The sequence below is a fragment of the Bolinopsis microptera genome, chromosome 5, assembly GCF_026151205.1.
Source record: "Bolinopsis microptera isolate Bmic1 chromosome 5, MBARI_Bmic_1.0, whole genome shotgun sequence".
In the NCBI taxonomy this organism is placed as follows: domain Eukaryota; kingdom Metazoa; phylum Ctenophora; class Tentaculata; order Lobata; family Bolinopsidae; genus Bolinopsis; species Bolinopsis microptera.
The window spans coordinates 21,632,182-21,654,593 of NC_087076.1; the positions used below are offsets into that span (position 1 = coordinate 21,632,182).

Here is a 22,412-nt window from a genome sequence, read left to right on the forward strand (position 1 = left end):
AGCACTGTTTGAGTCATTTGAAACAGGAGCCACACAGAGGGCATGAAACAACTTTTTACAATTGATACAACATACCGTTTCATCTTTAACTTGGGCTTTTTCAACTGCACAGTTTGAACAAGTGCCATTTTCCTCAAGCTGTCGAGGATCTTTTAATACATTGTCATTATCCTGTAATGGTACATAATTCGAAGACACCGACCCGGCCACTTTAATTTCCATATGATCTATCTTTGGGGGCATCACAAGAAGATCCTGTTGGGGAGCAGGTCTTAAACTGTAGTCACGGGGGGTAGTGACAAAATTTGAGTAAGTGGCAGTTTAGGGGTCCTCAAATTATTTGTTATATAGTAGTGTTGAAAGTATTAAAACTTAACAGCAGATAAACAAGAGTATCGTCCCAGTTACACACACACAAATTAAATTGAACTGTGCAGTAGCATTATATAATATATCACTGTATAATATCATCAAGCACATTTAGCTATTTAACTGTTGTATCTCGCTGTATAGTAATTAATAAACACCTGTAATTGTATATTTGTTCATAATTTAGCTAAGCTTTATCTCGTTGTCTATTCAACTTATAAACAAGCTGTGTCTTGTACATTCAGCTTATAAACAAGCTGTGTCTTGTACATTCAGCTTATTATAAACAAGCTGTGTCTTGTACATTCAGCTTATAAACAAGCTGTGTCTTGTACATTCAGCTTATAAACAAGCTGTGTCTTGTACATTTAACATTCAGCTTATAAACAAGCTGTGTCTAGTGCCTTGTATAGTCTCAGAACCTGCTAATGCAATACTACATTAGGGATAATGTACTGATCGTGTCCTTTATCCCATGCATCATTGCATTAACTCCCTCGTATAATGTTTCACAGCCACATTGTCGACTGTGTAGCACGTTACATTATATTGAAATTATATTATTTGAATAATCAATGATGAGGAATAATATTAAATTCTGAGCTGTAGATCTAAGGTGTTTGTTTGAATGTCAGCTGTCTTAAAATTATTTGTAACACCGCTGCTGAAAATTTGAGTTCAACTCTAACCTTATAATGGTCTCTGATCTGATCGCAGTAATATATTTACTTTTTTAGTATATATTTTAATGATGTTGAACAGAAATTCTAGGCACGTGATAGTTTTCATTCATGCTTCCTGCAGATTACACCTTTCACGGAACAGTTACAGTGGAAAAAGAAACTGAAAAATAAAACCATTATTTTACCAGTTTTTTTAAATGTTCAGACTCACCCTAATTTAAACCCCACTTTTCAGCCCCACGTCAGAGTGTGGAACTGCGAAACATTCGAGACACTCGCTGTACTGGGACTCGGAAACTTACAGAGAGGAGTTGGCTCCGTGTCCTTCAGCCCCGTAAGTGTGGGGGACAGTGCACAACAGGTCCCCTGTAAGTGTGGGGGACAGTGCACATTGCACAACAGGTCCCAACAAACCTGTCCTTCTCAAGTATTTCAAAATAATATGTAATGATGTACAGCCAAAATTTAATAATCCTCTCGGTAAAAGCCTCGAGGGTACGTTCCCTAATAATCCTAGACGTATTTTTCTCTTGCAGTTAAGCTAATCACAATCTTGTTACAACTTGTGGAAGATTTATGGTAGGCTCTTTAAAATAAGTGACAGTGATGTTACTCGGATAATTACATAAAGACTATAATCAGAAGGTAGGAAGAGGTCCGTGGTGGTCTTAATGTACCTCAAACATAACCCTTAACATAACCCTGAAACTCACAAAGTCTACTAACTGATTCAAAACAGTAGACACGCTCCTATTTTAGCTATGTATATCAAGTGCAGCTGTTATAACACAGCTGTTATAATGCTGTTATAACACAGTTGCAGAACAGCTGTTATAATGCTGTTATAACACAGTTGCAGAACAGCTGTTATAATGCTGTTATAACACATCTGCAGAACAGCTGTATCTTGTATCTTTTGTAGTACAGCAAGATTTTAACTTACTTTTTTACTTACTTTAAGTCAAACCTTGCTATTTTTCTTGCACTTGACAGCAATAGCTATTCGGTGAGCCTTTCACTGACGAAAGAGCGTGGCCAGCGTCAAATGTTTTTAAAAATAACTCTACTTTAAATTTAATTCTTGGAAGCCTTATCAAAGTCAATACACACCTAAACAGGTTCCTTACACAGTCGTTTCCGTGAACATTCTTACAGTTACATCGCTTGAAAACTGGAAACTCACTAAGTCTAGCTCCATAAAATGTAAAATATTCAGCATCTCTGCTTCGCATATTACACACAATGCATTCAGCTCGGACCCCGGGCTTCTTGATATAGATCTGTAATTCTCGATATAGATCTGTAATTACAAAATTACGCTCCATCGAAATATAGATACTGCTAGACTAATGGGTTCCCAGGTTACTGTGTGGATTTGCATGCACTGGATCCGTCTCCGCAAGCAGTTACATTTTTAGGACCCGATTAAAAAGTACCGACCTGATTTTATCGTGCAGACAAGAGACATTGTTTCTTGATTTGATTTATAAATAATCTTATTGGGATGCATCGCTATTGATCTTAAGTTTTCTAGATTAGTCACGGTTATCGTGGGAGAACATTCAAATTATTGGAGGAAGGTTGTGGAAACATATATAATTGAGAATATTCTGATTTACACTGCTAGATCCATCTCTCAGATCTATTTAAAGAAAACTTCGATCATGTTATCTTTAAAACTTTGACTCAAGAAACTATTAATCATTCCAATTCCATTTTAAAAGATAAACTGGTAAAATTAACTTGTTATTAATACTGACTTTATTCAGGACGGCAGTAAAGTGCTGGCTGTAGACGAAGGTAACGACCATACCATCTTTATCTACGACATCAAGAAAAAAGTTTCTGTCGCCAGCCAGAAGGTACCTTTCACTTTCACTTTCACTTTCACTCTAGTCCTCACATCTTATACTGTAAGGTACCTAAGAGCGTGCTAAAGATTAAGTGTACTTATTATCGTATTCCCCCTGATCACAATATGTCATGTGAGTGAGAAAGTGAGATATTCATTACATTTAGGTAACAGTATATAGATACAACATATTTTGACACAGAGTTGTGCTGTAAGATATGCACCGTGCTGATTATATGTGAAATATGTTAGATATTCGAGATATGTGAGCCGTACTAAAGCAGAGAATGTGTTCGTGTCAAATAAAATAAGGAACTGAAACTGCTATATTCCGTGCAGGCTCTTCTCACGTTGATATTCCTAATTTATACATACCCCCTGAGTAGACATTACGCCTCACTTCTACGGTGTTAAAAATGAGCTGTAGATAAAATAAATTCGTGTTCGTTACCTGATAGGCTGATATCGGATAATTTTATCAACACTTTTGACCAACTTCTCAGTGCATCACAATTTAGTTTATATATATGACACCAGCTGGTGAGAGACTAGCCTTTTATTATAATGTTATAATTTTGTGTAAAATGATGCAGGCAGTTTGTTTTAATACACTTATAATCGATTACTTATCATATTATTACCTTATCGGCCAATTTGGCGAAATTTGGCTCCTATGGCCAGGCCGCGCCGGCCAAATTAGGGTAGGAGAATTAGGACGAATAAGGTAATTCTATTTTCATTATAATATAATATTATAATTATAGTAGGGTGTAGTCATAAGTCTATAACATATAAAATAATATATTATCTAGCGAGAATTAATTAGTCCCCACAGATATTTACTAACGTAAATTTCTATTGTTTATAATCTATAACTGGATAAAGACAAACTTCTTAAGACGCACAAAATTAAGTCGAACTACTGCCATAGCACATTAATTATAGTAAACTCAGTCGGCCACATCAAATAAAAGGCCCTTCGTCTTTCGTAAGATAATTATTGATTATTAGTTGCTAGAAACATCCAAAAGTCTACTATTCATATAAGAAAGTCTATTTCTTCCGGATCTAAAATTGTTTTTAATGACTTCGTGATAATTCCTTTATACAAATATTTAACCACATTTTTCAAATATTATGTATAATATGTTAAACCAAATTTTTTGCTCCCCAGGGACACCAAGATCCAGTGCTGGGAGCGGAGTACATACCAGGCCAGAACAACAAGTTTATCACGTACGGTAAAGGACACATAATCTTCTGGGAACAAGATGGCAATAAACTCGTCAAGAAATCTGGGCTTTTTGAGGTGAGGTCACTTTAATTTACTTTAATTTACTTTAATTTACTTTAATTTACTTTAATTTACTTTAATTTACTTTAATTTAATTTACTTTAATTTACTTTAATTTACTTTAATTTACTTTAATTTACTTTAATTTACTTTAATTTACTTTAATTTACTTTAATTTACTTTAATTTACTTTAATTTACTTCAATTTACTTCCATTGCATTTGTCAAAGTATTGTCACAAACCAGCCTTATATCTTTAAAATTAATTAAGAGTTTGATTCGTTCTTTGATTAAATACGTTCGGAAATTAATTTAGATAATATCTCAGCAAATGATCGATCGAATATGAATTATGACTTACTTTGCTGAGTAACATACAAGTCAACTTCGAATTGACGTTAAATTTCGTTAGATAATTACTCCATGTATATATTCCAACATTATATTATGTGCATAATATAATATGTTATGTAACAACCCCATAATAATATATTGCCCCTTACACACGCAAAACAATCACTAACCACAACTTTGTCTACGTCAACTCTTGCTTTACAATATAATATTATCATTCTAATGAACACAACTAAAACTTGCGTCGACCATAACCCACCAACAGCGTGTAATGGAATATGCGTGTAAGTTCTCGTATTACGTTCCTTTGTGGAGATCAAATCGCTGGTATACAATCTAAAATACACGTCCATTATTTGACTAATTATATATTACCGGTCGCGGTACACGACCACTGCAGCACCTGTCGGTTATTAACACAGAATTGGGTACAGCCAAAAATATAAGAGCAATAATTATTGACCATCTACTAACTCAAAATCACATTTGGTGCAGATGAAATTGTAACATTATATATATAGGATGAACATAATAATATATTGGAATTATGTGGGCATTTGGTTACCATAATATACTGTCTATATTTTGTACACTTAACACGGACCTTACATGTTCAATTTGGTCATGATATGGTGGTGATTTACCAATTTCTGTTCTGTTTGAACTGTAGTTGTGGTAGTTGTGGTAGGTATGGTAGTTATGGTTACTGTAGTTGTGGTAGTTGTGGTAGTTATGGTAGTTATGGTTACTGTAGTTGTGGTAGTTGTGGTAGTTATGGTAGTTATGGTTACTGTAGTTGTGGTAGTTGTGGTAGTTATGGTAGTTATGGTTACTGTAGTTGTGGTAGTTGTGGTAGTTATGGTAGTTATGGTTACTGTAGTTGTGGTAGTTGTGGTAGTTATGGTAGTTATGGTTACTGTAGTTGTGGTAGTTGTGGTAGTTATGGTAGTTATGGTTACTGTAGTTATGGTAGTTATGGTAGTTATGGTTACTGTAGTTGTGGTAGTTGTGGTAGTTATGGTAGTTATGGTTACTGTAGTTGTGGTAGTTGTGGTAGTTATGGTAGTTATGGTTACTGTAGTTGTGGTAGTTATGGTAGTTATGGTTACTGTAGTTACTGTAGTTATGGTAGTTATGGTAGTTATGGTTACTGTAGTTGTGGTAGTTGTGGTAGTTATGGTAGTTATGGTTACTGTAGTTGTGGTAGTTGTGGTAGTTATGGTAGTTATGGTTACTGTAGTTGTGGTAGTTATGGTAGTTATGGTAGTTATGGTTACTGTAGTTGTGGTGCTATCAGAAGTTCAGAACATAGTTATCTGCCCAGTCCCTGCCACTGCAGAGGGACCCCATTAGATGTTGGCTATAAAGGTGGACCCCCATATTCTGGGTAGTCTCCATGAGACGCAGTCTCCATATTATGGGCACCAACAAACCATGCTGTCAGATAATGGTGGACGCTGATATCACTCGGAGCTATATCACCCGTGTCTTCCTTCATGGTCACGTGATGTTACATTTATTTCACTCCTTACTTGCTTTAACTTTATTCACAACACCATGTTCATGGCGACCTTCCTTTTTTGGAGCACAGGAGAAGTATTGAAATGTGAGCCTTTGTTCTGTTCGCATATTCTAACTTACATTAAACTTTTAAAATGTAAAATAACGACGTCATTTTCCATTTACTGCTTGTCTGGCCTTAGATTTAGTAAACTAAAATATAACGGTAAACCATTTCATGTTTTGGTCATAATGCGGTGTTTAGGTACAGGTTCCTAAACCTAAGCTTTGTGAATTATATGGCTACCAATTCACCAGGTAGATCGTTGTAATATTTGGTACCTTTATATTACTGAAATACTTAGATATCGAAATTTATTGCCTGATAATTGGTGTATCATGGATTTATTTTGACAACTATGACAATTGCATGAAGCCTTGATACCGATGTAAACTCCAGGCTCATTATTTCCTGCCTAATAAAGGACTGGATAATTATGCTTAATTATTATTATCATAGTAACTTTTATGCCTCATAATTACTTCTTTGCTCAGTGATCCCAATCAATAGTTGTCATTACGACGCCTTGTATTTATAATATAATTATATATTTACTGTACCCAACAATGGAGTTTACAAACCGGGACTTATTCGCTAGACCCGCAGGGCCTAAAACCAGATCTGGATCTGTTGTACTCCAAATACTGCTCTTATGTTATAACCAAATACCAGGATTATAATTAAATTCATCTATCACTGTAGTCTACAGAAAGCTAGAAATAGATTAATTGGATAATTTACTGAGGCACGTGAACTGTTAGTACCTACAGTACCTATTAAGTTCAATGCCTAGTGCCTACACTCACTACAGTACCTATTAAGTTCAATGCCTACATTACCTATTAAGTTTAGTGCCTACAGAACCTATTTAGTTCAATGCCTACAGAACCTATTAAGTTCAATGCCTACAGAACTTATTAAGTTCAATGCCTACAGTGCCTATTAAGTTCAGTACCTACGCTACAGTGCAAGTGCCTATTAAGTTTAAATGAACGGAAACCCTCCCGCTGTACTGATTAAAAGCGCGGGAATGTTGTCAATGTAATCATTATTCCTTATTCAATTCGTTAAACATATTTTTGATGTGAGCAGTGAAATACACTTAGAAATAAGCTAAAATGTAATTCAAGGTAGTCTGAACACACCTTAGAGTGATGTTGATTGTTAATCGTAACTAAAATTATCGGGATGAGTAGTTTGAGTACCAGTATCTTGAAAAGTGGGTACTTTTGAGAGGTTAAAGTACGTGATAATGGACATGATGTGATATTAACCATGGACCAATGTATGAATGAAATTATATAGCGATGGCAATCACATTATGTATTTTTTAAATTACTCTCTACGACTCAACTTTCTACTTAACAGTTCAGCTGTTCTCGTGGAATGTATGCAGCGTGCATTCTCGTACATTACATACATTTGACACACTTATTGCTGCAAGTATGGCGATTAACGGCCGGATTGGCGCGTAGAATGATGTAGCCTGTATGCTGTGTGTCCCAGGTACTGTAGACTTGATAACAGTATAGCCCTCTGTAAACGTACTGTGGATATAATGTTGTTCTAGAAGCTCGGACCAACTTATCACTGTTAACGTGTATGTAATACTTGTCTCAGTCTGAGGCTATGATGGAGGAATCTGAAGTATTCCTGGGCTTCTTTCCGGTAATCGATTTGAGGTAGGGGGAAAATTATATTTTTGATCTATCCATTGACTCAAATTTGTGTTAATATTAAATGCCAAACCTAAATTTTAGTAAGAAATATTCCTATTCGATTTGACTGCGGTACTATACGTTATATAGGAACGATTGGCTGCCATTCTAGCACTGTGGTCGTCAGACAAGGTCGCATTATACCGGCTCAATAACTCCCCGGTGAATGCCTAAGATTCCCCAAATTCCTCACTCCTTCCATCTGCTCTGCCCTGACTCCTAGTCCTGCGTGCTGTCGTTGTTAACTTAAAGGGTTTCCTTTCTGGCATGATTTAAACCTTTTGTTGGGTTAGCTGGATTCTCTTGAACTGTGACATTGTTTAAAGACGGATAGAATGATCTAAGTAAGGAATGATGTTTTGTTTTTGGAATTATAAGAATGTTCTATTTCTGTTTGCTAAAAGTGATCAACACAATGTTGCTTGCATCGTTGAGATAGTAATTGTATCTTACAATTATGTTACAAAATCGGTAAAATATGAGACAAGCACACAAAAATTAAAATTATGATGCATGTCATCAAAACAGGTTTTAAACAATCCAAGATAAAAATAAACGACAAATCAAGCAAAATATAGGCTTTAAAACCCCTAAAACGCCAGCACGCCGTAATGTAGATCATTCCCTTACTTTGTGGTATGGTTTCTATTTTAATAGCTGAATGTTCTTCAATGTTCTACGATTTGTAGAATATTCTTCCAGAACGGAATATTAGAATTTTATAAATTCCCAAATTTAAAGATTATATTTTGAGGCATACCTCTTCCCAAAACAAGGTAACTTCTTGAGATTCCTGTTCTTTAACTTTCCCAATGTCTTTGTTTCCTTCTAAATTATTTTCCGTTATCAAAGATAGTAATATTACCTTCAGCTACATAACAGTTACACAAGACAATAAAAAGTTCCTCGGCTTGGAGTTATTCCAATTTCATATTATCTTCTAATTGGCAAAAAAAGAGTGATTTGAAGACACTACACAGTAGTAGATTATCACGCCTTTCAACGGTGACCTTTTTTTCAGTGAAATCATTAACGATAAATTACTGTTCAGCTTCAGTGTTCACCAAGGTTAAACATTAAACAATGAAGGCTTTAAACACGTGTTTTTAGTAATGATGATTCATGGTTATTCTTGATGCAGCATTCCTGAGTTTTGCTTAACCGTCATGTATTATGAAAACATTACATGTCCCCCTGTCCCTCGATCATTTATTTGTGAAGCTCTTCAGGCGATTTATGCATGTTATGCATGACATGGTGAATATGCAACTTGACGCTTTTCCACTTTAAACATCGTTTATGAGACGTGAAGTGGAGTAAATAACACACGAGACGTTCCCACAAAGTCATGTACAGTTGTGGCAGCCAAAACATTGTGTAAAAATACTGTGGAAGACGTGATAATTATTATGATGGCTTGGATAGCAATCTTGCAATGACTAATGACCAAGATATCAGTCAGTTGCAATGATGAATAAAACTTAAAGCAGTATTTGAAAGGAGGATGTGATTTCCAGGAACTTTAGCTAAAACCGGAACAGTATACTGTTTATGTTTACATTCATCTTTGTTCCTGTCATACAAATTTCCTATAATAATGATTACTCATTATGTACTACTATCGAGAATACTCTGAAGTTACTTTGGTCCACCAAATGAATTCTGTATATATTGCTGTGCTGTAAAAATTGACTTTATTTATTTATTTATTTATTATACTGTATACTCCATGGGAAGAATCACACTTGACTATGTTGATCATGAAAAGGATCTGGGTGTAATTGTGACATCAAATCTCGATTGGAAAGATCAGTGCTCCAAAGTCCTTTCTAAGGCAAACCAAAAATTAGGCATGGCGAGAAGAAATTGTTATTTTGTCCAAGACGTAAATCGTCGTAGAGTACTGTATCTCACTTTAGTGAGGAGCCTATTTGAGCATTGCTCGGTTATATGGAGACCAGTCACAAAATCCCAGATAAGCAAGCTGGAGGGCCTCCAAAAGCGTGCTATTAAGTGGATTCTTCACGAGGAGTATATGAGTTATCCACCATCCACATACATTCAAAAATGCAGACAGCTGAAGATTATGCCGATTGAAGACCGCTTTGACTTCTTGGATCTCATCTTCTTCTTTAAAATTGTGAAGCAACATATACCTGTCACTTTACCCTCATATTTGCAACCATTTCAAGGCCACTCAAGGCTCAGAAATAGTCACATGGACTCTCTATGTTTTGTAAGCTCTATCTCACCTCGAGCAAGCTCCAACGCTTTTGCCAAGAATTTCTTCTATAGGACCCACACTAAGTGGAATCACATTCCTCTAGATATCCGTGAGATAGAGAGTATCACTGATTTTAAAAGTAAACTTTCCACTTACATGTGGGGGAAAATTATCCCGGTGGATTCGGACTCTGAACTTGACTATTCAATAGAAACAAATCCGTAAAATAGTTTATTCAAGATTATCTATTCTTGCTGTCTGCATTCACATATTTCTCAATTTCATCTCACAGCACAATATTTTATGAATTGATTGAATGGGTGTGTGATTTTGTTTAAAGTAACTTATTACAATTTTATAAGGGCCCATGCTTGTGCAGGAGCTGCATTTGCACTCAATATCTGTGTTTTGGTGACCCTCAGGTCCTTTGGTTACATACATTTTGTCCGAGACAATTTCAACTTTGACAATCCATGCTTAGAGGACAATATTATATTTAACTAATTCATTGTGTAAACTTGTATGTAATTGACTGATTTGAAAGATTTCAATAAAAAAAATTTCTGTGTGTTATCTTTTCTAATTCTGGTAAATAACTGCTCTGGTCTTCAACTGGTCAAGGATAAGTCTTTACTGTGTTATAATATAGTATAATATATCTTATGAAGGCCAAGAGTCTAGATATTTCATTCTATAATATGTAAAAGTACAAAAGTGATACTGTAACTGTTTTCATAAAATATGGTATTTGAAATCCCTTTGAAATAAGATGTGTTATATTCCCAGGCGTTAAAATGCGAATACCTAACATTTGCATAACACCTCCACAAAGGAAAAGTACACAGATTGTACAATGATCCTAGCAATAAAGAGTTTACATGACTCATGAGAAAGTATTTAGTCAAGCTAAGGAGTAACAAAATACAAAATTTACATAACATAATTTTATGTACTGTTAAAAATACACATCTTTGTGCAAAAATACAAGTTTTATCTCTAAAAACTGTACTTAAACATACTCTATTTCAATAAATTTACCCATTAAATAACAGTTCTTGTCTTTTAATTAATTTAATTAATAAACGTTTATTTCAGAAACACCCCAAACCGCGTTTTATCACCGCTCTGGCATTCACTGCCGCAGGAGAGCCAATAACAGGAGATAGTAACGGAAATCTCTTCCTCTGGAATCCTAGTGAGTTAATCTAGATTTTTAACCAATCACTGCCCTCTATTTGAAACTCATTATCCAATCACTGCCCTCTATTTTAGACTCATTACCCTATAAATTAGATTTTCAGAAACAGTCCTTATCATATTGATCATACACCTTGTTTCAATGATATTATTTCTAGTCTTAGATACTTCGATGACTTACTTAATACTTATCATATTTTCCGGGTAACCTTAGGCCAGGGTTCAGAAATTTTACATATTTTTTCTTCAGATGAGAGGAAGATAAGCAAGCAGAAAGTCGGTGCTCATGAGGTATGAAATTCACATGTTACCTATCTTTTCCGTCATAATTAATGAGAAGCCCAGGGATTGTGGCCCATTTTGTCGCTGTAAAGCGCACATGTTCACTGGAACGCGCGGAGAAAGTTTGTCTAGGATACTTTGACGAATTCGATCTAGCTATATATCGCACGCAGCGCACGTACGTACGTCCGTTACGCGCGTGCGCGCATCACGACAAAATTGATCGAAAAAAACATGCATATCATCGCGATTTGAAATATCGCTTTATTGCGAATTTTGTCCGACAAAGGCTTAAATCAGGACGGATTTGACTGTACTAAAAAGGTCTTCTGACGATATCATAGCCTTGAAATAAGTATCTAGAATAGTTGCATAAAGGATCCTGTACAAGCTAAATCTATCTCATTCAGGGATCTGTTTACTCTGTCGCAGTGAAAGGGGACGAAATCTACACCGGTGGTCAGGACTGCAAAGTCAAGAAATTCAGCTGTAGCGACCTTGCGGAGGTAGATTCTTGGCAGCTGGACTCCGCTACCCATGGGCGAGTGAGAGCCATTGCGTTTGTTGGCGAAGATCTGGCTGTCGGCACCTACAATAACGGCATGTTGTACGGAAAGTTCGGCGATGCTCCTGAGCAGATCATTTATGTGAGCAACCTTTAATCGGCATAATAACCGAAATATATAAAGATTTTGATATTTTCGATCAAAAGCTATAGTACAGACAGATCCGTCTAAAAAAATCGATCTGCTGACACTCAAAGCTTTCAGAGGTTTTTTGACGTTTTTGAGTCCCATTAGGTGCCCTTTATGGCTGACCAACTTTTCCAAACTTTTCCACTTGTCTTAAGGCCACTTTTTGCCACTTTACCACTTTTTACCACCTTTTTTGTTTGTCGAATATCTTTAGTTGTGAACATCGTAAAAGGTTGCGGATCAATCAAGTGTGTTCATATTATCAGGAAGAAAAACTTTTGTTCAAACAATTTTTACGTCAGATAATGAGTTAATTGGATAATTATCAATTAACTAATTAGCAAAATTCTAAAAAATTTTTATTGGCTAAAAATGATCGGAATAGCTTAAAACACGGAGAAAAGTAGTTTTTAGAAAAAATTTTAAAATTTTTCACTTACATTTTTTTTTCGAGACTTAAAAAAATTTCGAAAATTAAAAAAAAAATTTCCGCCAAAAGTGATCAAATCGCATGAAACACGGATAAAAATGCCTTTCTAAAAAACGTAGTGAATTTTTCGTTTCAAGAATACTTAAATCGCCAATATTTGTAGTTGGAGTTCAGTAAATCTCGGCAGATTTTAGTAATCAGGAATTAGTAATAGTATTACTAAGTGAAGAGGTCTGAAACTGAAAAACGTTAACCATACGATCGCGCGGCGATATAAGAGTTTCATAAACTAATTTTCACAGAAACTGCACCAATGGCACAGTCAAGATCGAAACGATAGCCTGCTGTACTGTCATTTTATTGATTTCAATGATGAATCAGTGGGGTTAAGATAATCACATTTGTAATAAAATATAAATAAAACATCTCTGTACCGTCAATTGTGCTAGTCTAAACCAGCCTACCTGTATTACCAGACCTCTTCTTTTCCTCGACAATCAAACCAAGTTGCTCATATCGCATTTGGTGGGTGATGTAAGTAGTAATGCGCTTAGTCAATAAAGACACCGTGATTTTTATTAAAAGGAGATGATGAAGCAAGTATTCATGACACAAAGAAGAATGGTCGGTGGGGATTGGGACCCACTTAAATCACCTTAACACAGTGCCCTCGGTAATCCATCCTGTCATTCAAATCACCTTAACACAGTGCCCTCAGTAATCCATCCTGTCATTCAAATTATTTGTTATATAGTAGTGTTGTAGGTATTGAAACTTATACATAACGAGCTGTATTCAATCAGAATACGACACAATACGTGTATAATATGGCTCTTAATGAGAAACCCGGTATAGAGACGTTTTAAAGTTTATCACGAAAAAGTATACTTGGCCTCATTACATGGCTCATTTACAGTTCGAAGAAGGCAAGAACAGATCAAGGAAACTAAGGAACAGCCAGGTCCAGAAAGCAAGTGTAAATACACCTTCCAACATCAACTGTGACTTGTTTTGTATTGTTCTGCATACCGCTTCATTTGCTATGCTGGATACCTCAAATCACCCCCATATGTCAGGGTCGGCTAAACGTAAAATCAGCAAGGGTAACATACTGGCAAGGGTAAGATGTAGATACGAGTGACGGGCAAGGGGTAGTAAAGAACCGGTAATAGTTAATTCAGTGAAATATTCCACGAGAGTCAGGATATTTTGGAAATTGCTAATAGAGACAGATTCTGATCAGGAAGGATTGTAAATGTTATTGAGGTTGTTGATTTGAAATCCGGACGTCGTGAGGTAAAAATACAGGTTCTTCCCGTAGGATATTCGGGGCTATGATGATCAGCTCAGGATTAATGTGGGACAGATGGACGGGCATTGAAAAGAGCGAGTTGAAAGCTTTCTGGTCTTTTCTTGCCTTCTTTGAGCCATGAGGCCAAGTAGACGTTTTCGTGATAAACTGTAAAACCTCTCCATACTGGGCCTCTCACGGGAGAAACGAGAAGTGTACGATATAGAACGTTTCATATACCTCATTAAGGGCCATAATATAATATACACGTATTGCATTGTGTCGTTTTGTGATTGAATACAGCTCGATATGTATTACTACTTACATCACCCACCAAATGCGATATGAGCAACTTGGTTTGATTGTCGAGGAAAAGAAGAGGTCTGGTAATACAGGTAGGCTGGTTTAGACTAGCACAATTGACGGTACAGAGATGTTTTATTTATATTTTATTACAAATGTGATTATCTTAACCCCACTGATTCATCATTGAAATCAATAAAATGACAGTACAGCAGGCTATCGTTTCGATCTTGACTGTGCCATTGGTGCAGTTTCTGTGAAAATTAGTTTATGAAACTCTTATATCGCCGCGCGATCGTATGGTTAACGTTTTTCAGTTTCAGACCTCTTCACTTAGTAATACTAATTCCTGATTACTAAAATCTGCCGAGATTTACTGAACTCCAACTACAAGTATTCTTGAAACGAAAAATTCACTACGTTTTTTAGAAAGGCATTTTTATCCGTGTTTCATGCGATTTGATCACTTTTGGCGGAAAATTTTTTTTTAATTTTCGAAATTTTTTCTAAGTCTCGAAAAAAAAATGTAAGTGAAAAATTTTAAAATTTTTTCTAAAAACTACTTTTCTCCGTGTTTTAAGCTATTCCGATCATTTTTAGCCAATAAAAATTTTTTAGAATTTTGCTAATTAGTTAATTGATAATTATCCAATTAACTTATTATCTGACGTAAAATTTGTTTGAACAAAAGTTTTTCTTCCTGATAATATGAACACACTTGATTGATCCGCAACCTTTTACGATGTTCACAACTAAAGATATCCGACAAACAAAAAAGGTGGTAAAAAGTGGTAAAGTGGCAAAAAGTGGCCTTAAGACAAGTTGAAAAGTTTGGAAAATTTGGTCAGCCATAAAGGGCACCTAATGGCACTCAAAAACGTCAAAAAACCTCTGAAAGCTTTGAGTGTCAGCAGATCGATTTTTTTAGACGGATCTGTCTGTACTACTAACCAGTGTCACGAAACAGGGAATTTTTAACGTCCGGAAGCTTCCTTTCAAAGTAGAGTACTGAATCGCCTGATCCATTAGCTGACTAACAATTATCTCAGGGTCATGGAGCAGGAGACTTGTGGGGAGGAGCGAACCACCCACTGGAGAACTCATTCGCTACAGTAGGTCAGGACAAGGTCGTGTACATCTGGGATGCAGAAAGCCACACTCCCAAACAAGTGTTCAAAGTTGAGAAACCTGCCCAAGCTTGCTGCTTCTCTCCTGATGGTGAGAACTTATCCAATGATCTGATTTGGGTTAAATTGTAGGCCAGGCAATTCTACAGCAGGGTGTTATAATTGTTGGCGCGTAGATTTCGATAATAGAGATTTCGTTGAATAGGACCCGTTGAAAAAAAAATGATTTCGTCATCAAAATAAAATACACATCAAACTACTAACTACATTCGATTTCCGTCTCAACTTTACTATTATTCCAGGAAGTGTGTTAGCTGTTGCCAGTACAACAGGGGAATGGTGGGTTTTGGACAGCAAGAACGGCCTCGTTCTCTCCTCCTACAAATCCGGACCGGAACAGATTGATGCTATGAGCTATAGTCCAGGTTAGAAGTTACACATATACACTATGGTGGTCACATTTGGAGACATTTTGGCTTTTATAAAATTAACTTGGTTCAGAGATACATTTTTCCGTGGTCTAAGAGTTGAAATTGTGTATATATCTGGCGCAAGGAATCGAGATTAGAGTTGATAAAAGTCAAGTATGTTGAGCAGTGTTAAAGTGTACCGTCTGTATTAGGGACTAGTGAGTATATTGTTTGTGCTAGGCGACTAATTTGACGGAAACTAGCAAAAAAAGTCATATTGTAATTATGAAGTCAACATTTTAAATGCTCCTATAAAGCTATAACATCAAGCTAGATACATAAGCACATAATCACCAGATATATAAAAAATAAAAATTCACTAAGTTTTTTTAAAAAGCATTTTTATCCACGTTTCATGCAATTTGATAAATTCGAAATATTTTTTAAAAATTTTCGAAGTTTTTCTTAAAAACTACTTTTCTCCGTGTTTAAAGCTATTCCAATCATTTTGAACCAATAAAAAAATGTTAAATTTTTGCTAATTAGTTAATTGATATTTATCCAATTAATTGATTATCTAAGGTAAAAATTGTCCTTACAAAAGTTTTTCTTCCTGATAATATAAACACCCTCGATTAATATACAACTTTCTACGATGTTCACAACTAAAGATATTTGACAAACAAGAAAGGTGGTAAAAAGTGGTAAAGTGGCAAAAAGTGGCCTTAAGACACGTGGAAAAGTTTGAAAAAGTTGGTCAGCCATGGAGGACACCTATTAGGACTCAAAAACGTCAAAAAATTCTTTGTAAGCTTTGTGTGTCGGCAGATCGATTTTTTCAGACGGATCTGTCTTGTCTGTACTAGATTAGTGATTAGGTAATCATTGATTACCAAATCGATTTTTCTAACGAGATAAACAAATTGCTTGATAACTTCGTCATTTTAAATCCGTTTCGCACCATATTTTCAGATTATATTCCGGATTTAATGACCTATTGCAATATGTTACAATAAATTTTCTAGCATGTTCGCAAATACGTGTATAAGCAATTAAATGTTGATTGGGTGTTGCCCCTAAAAACCGAATTTTAAAATGTTGGTGACGGAATCCTCGAATGAGTAGTGACAGTATACCATCTGCAAAGTTACAGGTCTCAAATATGAAACACGGAGGTGGTATAAGACCCAACATAGGGGTACTGACTTTGCCCCCTCCCCCCCCCCCTGTAGTATTCCGATAACATAGTATATCGAGGAACAATTAATATCGCCGATTTTAACTGCAGATGGGAAGAGCATAGCAGTTGGGTCACACGACAACTACGTGTACCTGTTTGAGTGCGGCGACATAAGGGCGGAGTACAAGGCCATCGGAAAGTGTGCCGGACACTCCTCCTTCATCACTCATCTTGACTTTTCTGATGACGGAAAGGTACGTTTCTTTTCGGCACAAATCCAAGATGTTTATTTGGATATCAAATTTTTAAATCGCACTTTCACTTGTCCACTAAAACTGAGACTTCTTTCTAATATCACAACCAACGTCTAGACATCTTACAAAAGTATAGAAATAACCACATATTAGCTGTACCCCTCACCAAGTCACCCCTCCTTATCAAATATGTGGTGCAGGTACTGCAGACAACGTCCGGTGATTACGAGCACCTGTTTTGGGATGCTACAAGTGGGGACCAAATCACCAGCACGAAGGACATGAGAGACGTGAACATGTCCAGCTACACTTGTACTCTCGGCTTCCCCGTCTGTGGTATGACTCCTTACAACACTACAATTTACAAATCTATTACATTTATTAATATTGATGACGTTACAGAAGCGATATATTTATTTTATGTAGTCCGAGGAGTCCTTACTCTCCTCGCGTCCTTAGATGTCGCATATTATATCATTCCTTTCCTTTTTTGTTCTTGTAATAATTCATTGTTATTGGCGTGTAATGAACACAATATATTTACACAATTTAACACCTATTTTACCTTCATGAATTAGTCGAAGCCATCTCAATAACTTAATGATGTTGTCAATTAAACGGTCAACTGAGATCACAGCCTTCAATGTTTATTCTATTTGACAACACTGAAGTATTCTCTACTACCAGGAATTTGGCCGGTTGGATACGATGGTACGGATATCAATGCTTTGTGTAGATCCCACAACGACAAGCTGGTTGTTACTGCTGACGATTTCGGTCTCGTCAACCTCTTTAGATTCCCCTGCTGCAACCCCACGGTATAAACTTTCTCGGATTTGTACGAAAGATTCTGTTTTCGTTAAATATAATAAATGGATCCCAGAAGCCTACAACGTTACTCTCAATAGTTGCATGGTAAAGCGTGTATGTTCAATCTCACTGCATACAACATTGTTCAGTGTTACCATTACTAAACTAACCAACCCCTCTCCCAGGCTGAGTGGTCGAGTTTCCGTGGTCACAGTGCTCACGTGACTAAAGTTCGTTTCCTCCTCGGAGACAAGGAGATATTCTCACTCGGAGGTCGAGACCAGTCCATCATTCAGTGGGGAGTGTGCTGAGACATTTAACCGAGCCCCCACCGTTACTCCCGGAACTTATTATAAGTGTTGCGCCCATTATATTATATATCAACGTGTGTGTGTTTTAGTTGTAGTCAATTTGTTAGATGGTTGAGCCGCCGGGACAAGGTGCCTTTATAGATATTATATTATCTGCTCAGCTTCTTTCTTGCAATACTTTCTTTATTTTTATGTTAATTTTTATTTAAATTACACTACATTTTTGTTAGTTGAAGAAAGTACGAATTTACATCTAATTCTATTTTGATAACATTTACTTTAATACGATTGTGAATTTCGGCAAAATGTCGCGGCTGCAGCAAATTGTCGAGCTTTGGGAACGAGATCAAGCATTGACGGATGATACGCGTCCAAACGGACAGGGAGCTGACGCAGCTTGCACGTTATTAACGGACATCACGCCCCGTGAAGTGGAATTGATATTTGTTTTATTTGTTTGCTCACGTGTACTGGCTGAATCATAAAATTTTATACAACAACGAAATCGTATTCTTTCATTTTGTGAAACCATTTATATGTTGCATGATTAAATTTTAATGGTAATTTCGGGGGTATCCCGTATATTAATAATAATAGTAATATTAAATGAAAACTAATTTTGTTTGGTGGAAATTCGGGAAGTAAAATAAAAATGGAGACAATCTTGTAAATTTGAGAAAAATAAGAATCCCTACGTTTATACATGCTTTACAAGAAAATAATTTAAAAGAAATTTTCGAAATTAGCGAATTTCAAATAGGCTGGTGAAATGGATTTTCATATAATTTCAATCAAAAACAACAACGGTCATCAATAACAGCGGTCATCAATAAACAGCTCCATGGTACAAATGACTGAAATTATCATCAAAATATGCGGATAGTGGCATACATTATGACAATGCTGTACAACTACAATGCTGTTTTACCGCGCACCGAGTTGAATGATCTGTAAAAATGTTATGAATATGATTCTATCGACAAAACAACAAAATATCAGTCTCTATAAATCGTTTGAAAACTTCAAGTTAGAAACAGCGTGTCGTTGTTGATAAACACGGTCTCGGAGGTAGAGGTATAGATATCCATTGTGTTGTCCAATTTTTCAACGATGTAGTCTACTATTATCTCAATAAAGGAGGCCTTCGGCGTGTCTGAGATTGATAGCAGACTTCTGCCAGGAACTGAAAGATTGTATGTTAAATCACGCTCCAGCTTACAGTTTGGGTTAATCATAGTTAGTATTAGGTGAGGAAAATGTAAAATTTATTTTACATTTTATATCCAGTGCACATTGGGATACATTAAATCGAATGCAAAAGTTTTAAAGTCGATATGGAATTATCCTCAGCTCTGTGCACAGCGTGTGCGTTTGTTAACAAATGTTAGCATGGCAACATGCCACATTGAGCATTACGACATGAACATAATATTATTATCACTGTCCGATAAGCGGTGATCTAATAGTAGTTTCTGCGGCCGGCCATGTGATTGTCCACGTCCACATTATGCGCGCGCGGAAATTTCCCAAAATAAAAACATCTGGGTAACACCGTGGAAATTCGTTAACATCTGAGTCATCGCGCGTTACTGTACAAACAAACCCCGCCCAGTTTCTGAGTTTCCAGTAGATGTTTTCTTCTCAGAATTGTTATGTAAGCGAATTGTTATGTAAGCGAATGTCGCCACAGTTCAGATACAAAATGGCGCAAAAGTTAGGTCCGTGCGCAAATGTTACAATTTCGCAGGAACACCTCTCACCTGCAGTTTGATGAGATTTTGGCGCTGATAAGAATTGTTTGGCAGTCAAATATTGAAGAGATAAGTTTTCATAGTTCAGGTAAGCAATTTACCGACATGGATCAAATATAAGTAATTAGATTTCTGCAATACGTTGTTACAGTTCAGATGAAAAATAGTGCTTGAGACTGAATTCGAATTCGGACCTTCTGCATGCGAGGCGATAATGTTGCCACTGGGGTGACATTCGCTTACATTTCTGAGAAATAAACCGGGCGAAATTCTTACAATTTCGCTTACAATTTCGCTCGAACACCTCCAGTTTCTCAACTAAGTTTCGCCTTATTTTCTCGGTGAAAACCCCTTCAATAGGTATGTTAAATTGACGCAGGGGGGAGGCGATGCATTGTCTACATATTGCTCTGCACAATAAAGGAAACCAGCACGGTTTGACATCAGAAGTAACTTATTTAGTGGCCAGAAGTGAGAAAAGTTATGGAGGTCTGTTAATTAAACCCCACATAATATATCCACATAATATATCCACATAACACTGGAGTAGGCTCTTATGGTGTCACAGTTATTTTTAAGTGTATGGCAAATGACCTGAGCAGTTTTCGTAAGCCTCTTACTCCTCAGCCTAAAACATCATTAGTAGAAACTTATTTAATTACGACTTAAAAAGAGTTTATAATAAAATTACTAAAGCTTCCTTAATAATGTAACTTACTGATATTTGATGTAGTTTGTGTGTCGACTGACTGGAATGGTGACGAGAAGAGAGGGAAGAGGAAAAATGTGAAGGAAAGTAGGATACCCTGGAAATTAATTACAGTTAAATTCCGTACAAAAATAATCGTCCCATTTTGAAACATTTACGGTATCAGTTCCCTAATATTTGTGCAAGATACGTGCTTCATCACAACAACTTCTCCGGGAGAATTAATCCAGACCCATAATTTCCGGCTGTAATTATCACACAGGATTATGAGATTTAGTGAAATTATGAGATTTAATGAAATTACCATGAGGCATGTTGTGGTCTGGGATCCGACTGTGAACTTCTTGGTTGCGCAAACAGCTTTCTTCAGCTGCTCCATCAAACCTCTGAGGAGACGAATTATTAACGTACATATTATCAGAAAATATGGCATAATTAGTATTAGAAAAAATAATTAACTTCAATCGCGTGTAATTATTTTCATGATTACGTAATTATTTTCATGATTGTGGCTGTACAGGTATAATTGGTTAATGTCATGTTAAATCCTTTCAAACTGTGCTCTTATCTTGATGCAATAACAGCTTGGATTATGGGATTACCAGTGATACCTAATTAGGCTAAGTCAATAAAGAAAGTGTGGTTATGACCTCAATATTTTGTCGAACGATGAAGATAAGGTATTGCTGACCTAAAAAACTACATGAAATGTTAAGGAAACGCCGAGAATTGTTTTAAAATAAATGAACCAAATGATTTCAGAGTCCGATGCAGGTCAATGAGAGGAGATAACCCATGTGGAGTCAGAGATTCTAAAATGGAACATATAACTATATAATATTTGAAAATAAGAATTTTTCGGGCAAGACGATCTAAGTGAAGTGGAAAGAGACATAAATCTTAAAGATAAGAAATATAAAGTGGAAATTAATCATATTTTCTAGCACTGACTGGACGTGGTTAAATGGATAATGGGGACTTAAATCTAGAGGTGAGATTAACCATATTAAGCCTTTTGTGGGGGCAGTTTTTGTCACGCAATAATCGCCCCAGTAATGGGAACTGCACAAATATGCTAATATGAAGTAAGGTAAAATTTGATTAAGTTTAATGCGTTCTAGGTAGCTGGAGAGGAGTTCAGGGTAAAGAACTGTACGGTACAAAGTTAAAGATTAGGGAACGAACAATACGTTCTAGGTAGCTGGAGAGGAGTTCAGGGTAAAGAAATGTACGGTACTAAGTAAAAGATTAGGGAACGAACAATGCGTTCTAGGTAGCTGGAGAGGAGTTCAGGGTAAAGAACTGTACGGTACAAAGTAAAATATTAGGGAATGAACAATACGTTCTAGGTAGCTGGAGAGGAGTCCAGGGTAAAGAACTGTACGGTACAAAGTAAAAGATTAGGGAATGAACAATACGTTCTAGGTAGCTGGAGAGGAGTTCAGGGTAAAGAACTGTACGGTACAAAGTAAAATATTAGGGAATGAACAATACGTTCTAGGTAGCTGGAGAGGAGTTCAGGGTAAAGAACTGTACGGTACAAAGTAAAATATTAGGGAATGAACAATACGTTCTAGGTAGCTGGAGAGGAGTTCAGGGTAAAGAAC

At 36.2% G+C, this 22,412-nt stretch overlaps 2 protein-coding genes across 22 annotated transcripts in view; one reads left to right on the forward strand and one right to left on the reverse strand.

The window, feature by feature from the left end:
• Positions 1–18,850, forward strand: part of LOC134814786 (77 kDa echinoderm microtubule-associated protein-like) — a 45,484-nt gene extending 26,634 nt beyond the window's left edge. For all 21 annotated transcript variants that reach the window (XM_063823055.1, XM_063823034.1, XM_063823040.1 and 18 more), the window contains 12 exons: positions 1,288–1,386; positions 2,822–2,914; positions 4,079–4,213; positions 11,151–11,250; positions 11,503–11,543; positions 11,945–12,181; positions 15,303–15,471; positions 15,683–15,805; positions 17,079–17,224; positions 17,425–17,560; positions 17,912–18,042; positions 18,220–18,850. In XM_063823055.1, the coding sequence (XP_063679125.1) occupies positions 1,288–1,386; positions 2,822–2,914; positions 4,079–4,213; positions 11,151–11,250; positions 11,503–11,543; positions 11,945–12,181; positions 15,303–15,471; positions 15,683–15,805; positions 17,079–17,224; positions 17,425–17,560; positions 17,912–18,042; positions 18,220–18,345 (1,536 nt within the window). In that variant the 3' untranslated portion in view covers positions 18,346–18,850. The remainder of the gene's footprint in view (positions 1–1,287; positions 1,387–2,821; positions 2,915–4,078; positions 4,214–11,150; positions 11,251–11,502; positions 11,544–11,944; positions 12,182–15,302; positions 15,472–15,682; positions 15,806–17,078; positions 17,225–17,424; positions 17,561–17,911; positions 18,043–18,219) is intronic.
• Positions 18,851–18,962: 112 nt separating this feature from the next.
• LOC134814792 (cyclic AMP-responsive element-binding protein 3-like) overlaps positions 18,963–22,412 on the reverse strand; it is a 71,506-nt gene continuing 68,056 nt past the window's right edge. The window contains exons 9-11 of the mRNA XM_063823067.1: positions 21,110–21,191; positions 20,815–20,902; positions 18,963–19,528 (exon numbers count right to left, since the gene is read on the reverse strand). Coding sequence (XP_063679137.1) covers positions 19,368–19,528; positions 20,815–20,902; positions 21,110–21,191 — 331 coding nt within the window. The 3' untranslated portion in view covers positions 18,963–19,367. The remainder of the gene's footprint in view (positions 19,529–20,814; positions 20,903–21,109; positions 21,192–22,412) is intronic.